At 37.7% G+C, this 2,933-nt stretch overlaps 1 protein-coding gene across 2 annotated transcripts in view; it reads right to left on the bottom strand.

Moving 5' to 3' along the window:
• Positions 1-328: 328 nt before the first annotated feature.
• Positions 329-2,933, bottom strand: part of Coq3 (coenzyme Q3, methyltransferase) — a 25,516-nt gene continuing 22,911 nt past the window's right edge. For both annotated transcript variants that reach the window (XM_021160533.2, XM_021160534.2), the window contains exons 6-7: positions 2,314-2,473; positions 329-679 (exon numbers count right to left, since the gene is read on the bottom strand). In XM_021160533.2, coding sequence (XP_021016192.1) covers positions 459-679; positions 2,314-2,473 — 381 coding nt within the window. In that variant the 3' untranslated portion in view covers positions 329-458. The remainder of the gene's footprint in view (positions 680-2,313; positions 2,474-2,933) is intronic.

The following is a 2,933-nucleotide window of genomic DNA, read 5'->3' as shown; positions in this document are numbered from 1 at the left end:
CACTACCCTAGGTTTAAAATATATTTTGTACTCCCAAATATCAGTGATAAAAACTACAGCTGGTTTTTGTTTTTTGTTTTTTTTTATCAGTCAAGGGCATTGTCTCTTTAACTAAAATAAAGGAATATCATAGACAACAGAGATTCCAGTTAAAATAAATAAATATCAGCATATGTTTCTGTTTACTCATGTGAGAAATGCCTAATATGTAAAATGAAATGAACACACATGTTTCTACAGTAAAAGCATAGAGACCTAAACTCCTTAAGCACACTTGACAAAACCTCACCAGAAAATTCTTCAAAGTGTCTCTTAGGTGACACAGAAATTTTTCTCCATTGATTTAGATATTTTTATTGACCTTTTGTTCTTCAAAATCTCTCCCAAAACGGAGTAAGATTTTTGACTTTGTAAACAACACAATTTCAAGCATATTTACTGCTGTCCTTGGAGGCACCTCATGTCCTCTGCTCCTCACGTACACTGGGGCTACCATAGGTGTTAGCATGGAGTGCTCCTGTTTCCCCCTTTAAAGCAGACTCAGCAGGCTCCTGGTGCTCCTGAGCCCTGGATCTCACAGCATGGGCTGCATAGTTAAGGCTGGTATTTTCACTCCAATGCCAGTAACCTGAGAAAGGATTATAGACCAATCCTGCCACAGTTTCAACTGACAGACCATCTGAAAAAAAAAAAGAGAGAGAGAGAGAGAGAGAGAGAAATCAAATAACTTGGACTCAATAAACATTTACCATTCAAACCACAAGAATACCAGTCACTCTTCATATTAACATAAAGTAACCAACTTAATGAACAACAAGGCTTTGCAGTCATGCTTGATCATACTTAATTGCAAGTGAGAATGCACACTCCAAAGCAGAGGACTGGGTCCAAGCCCAGCTCTGACTACTGTCTGCGGTCCCCTTCTGAGGCTCACGGAGAACATGGGTTCTAGAGCAGTGGAATCAGAGAGGATCTGTCTAAAGTAGCTCAGTGCTTAGGATTCTCCTAAGTTAGCTGTCACTTGAGGTTATCTGTCAACAAGAAATTGTCTCCATTTTGGGCTTGTATTCTCTTTCATTTGTTGAGACAGGGCCTCACCTTGTTTAGGACTGGCTTTATTTTATTTTATTTTATTTTTATTAATTTATTTATTTATTCACTTTACATTGGGTAGCAGCTCCCCTCCCTCCTCGCCTCCCAACCCCACCCTCACAAATCCCTCCCCCCATTACCCTCTTGGGTACCACCCCACCCTGGGACATCAAAATTTGGCTTTATTTTATAGCCCAGGCTAGCCTTAAATACCCAGTCCTCCTGGAACAGTCTTTTAAGTGCCGTGATTACAAGCATGCATCACTATGCTCAGCCCCAACAAGATTCTTTAAAGTCTCTTTTTTTCTATTCCATTGTCAACAAAGATACAGGCATCTCTAAAAGCCACCACAATGCTCTGAACTGACAAAATTTTAAGGAAAATATTTTGCTGATGCACTGTTGTCAACAAAATCATGGGAAATGGTGTCTACCCAACAAGACCAAAATGTCAAGTGAGTGAACTAAGAAACATCCCTTAACAGATTTCAATAAACAAACCATTTACTGTGTCGAAGCATGGTAAGACACTGTGCAGAGGATTACAACAAGCTTATGGGCCAGGAAAGAGTGAAGACATGTGAAAATTACATGCAACCATACTTAGAGCATACATGATGGCAGGTGTAAATACATAATCCTAGGCAGATTCCTGGGTTCAAACACCAACTCTGACATCTGCTGTGGTGAGTCTACGTCACTTATGTAGGTTCCAGGAATACATAAGAAATGATATGGAAGTTAAAGTACATCTGAGTATAGAAGAGTCAGGAAAAATCCTAAGATACATTGAGATAAGCAGGGCTCACCTGGAGCAACTGAGCGTGTGGAATCTACCCTGACATAGTTAAGACATAGTTAAAGAAAGGAAACTAGGGCTGGAGAGATGGCTCAGTGGTTAAGAGCACTGACTGCTCTTCCAGAGGTCCTGAGTTCAATTCCCAGCAAGCACATGGTGGCTCACAACCACCTGTAATGGGATCAGATGTCCTCTTCTGTGTGTTTCTGAAGACTGGTACAGTGTACTCATGTACATAAAATAAATAAATAAATAAATAAATAAATAAATAAATAAATATTTAAAAAGAAAGGAAACTAACATCTGAAAAACAGGAAAATAGTAACCTGTTTAAATAAATGCTAGATTATGCAATTAATAATTATACATGCATGACAGGTTCAGATAGGCCTCAACAACTGGAAAACAATTTTAATACTTACTTGGTTCCAAGATACTCTCTAGCTTTTCAGGTGAAACAAACTTTTCCCACGTATGAGTGCCTTTTGGAACAATGCCTGCAATTTGCTCTGCAAAAACAATTCCCAAGGCATAGGACAGCTGTGTTTTGTTCACTGTAGTAATGAATAAAGAGCCGCCAGGCTAAAGGGAAGAAATGTATACACAGGTAAAACAGTGGACGTGAAGTATCAACGCTAGGAGTAATGTTAGGTACAGGCTTGTTTCTACACTCTCCTGCTTTCTGAATGAATAAAGTGCATTTAAGATACATAAGTAGCTATGAAACATAATTACCAAAATAGCATTTTTCTCTCTTGGGAAAATCTGTTATTGCAGGCAATCTAATACAGATCACAGTCACTAAATCTATACATCAAGCATAGCTTTCAACTCAAATTTTTCTTATTGCTACTTATATATATGTGTGTGTGTGTGTGTGTGTGTGTGTATGTATATATATTCTTTTGTAGGTATTAAATACTTTATCTGGGTTGATATTTATATTCTCTTTTCTTTTGTTGATAGATTTTTTTTGCATGTATTTTCCCTCTTTTCTTTCTTTTGTAAAATTATTATCATTATTTTGGTTTTCAACACAAAA

Source organism: Mus caroli, chromosome 4 (assembly GCF_900094665.2).
Source record: "Mus caroli chromosome 4, CAROLI_EIJ_v1.1, whole genome shotgun sequence".
NCBI classification, from domain to species: Eukaryota; Metazoa; Chordata; class Mammalia; order Rodentia; family Muridae; genus Mus; species Mus caroli.
This window is presented reverse-complemented; position numbering and strand designations above follow the sequence as displayed.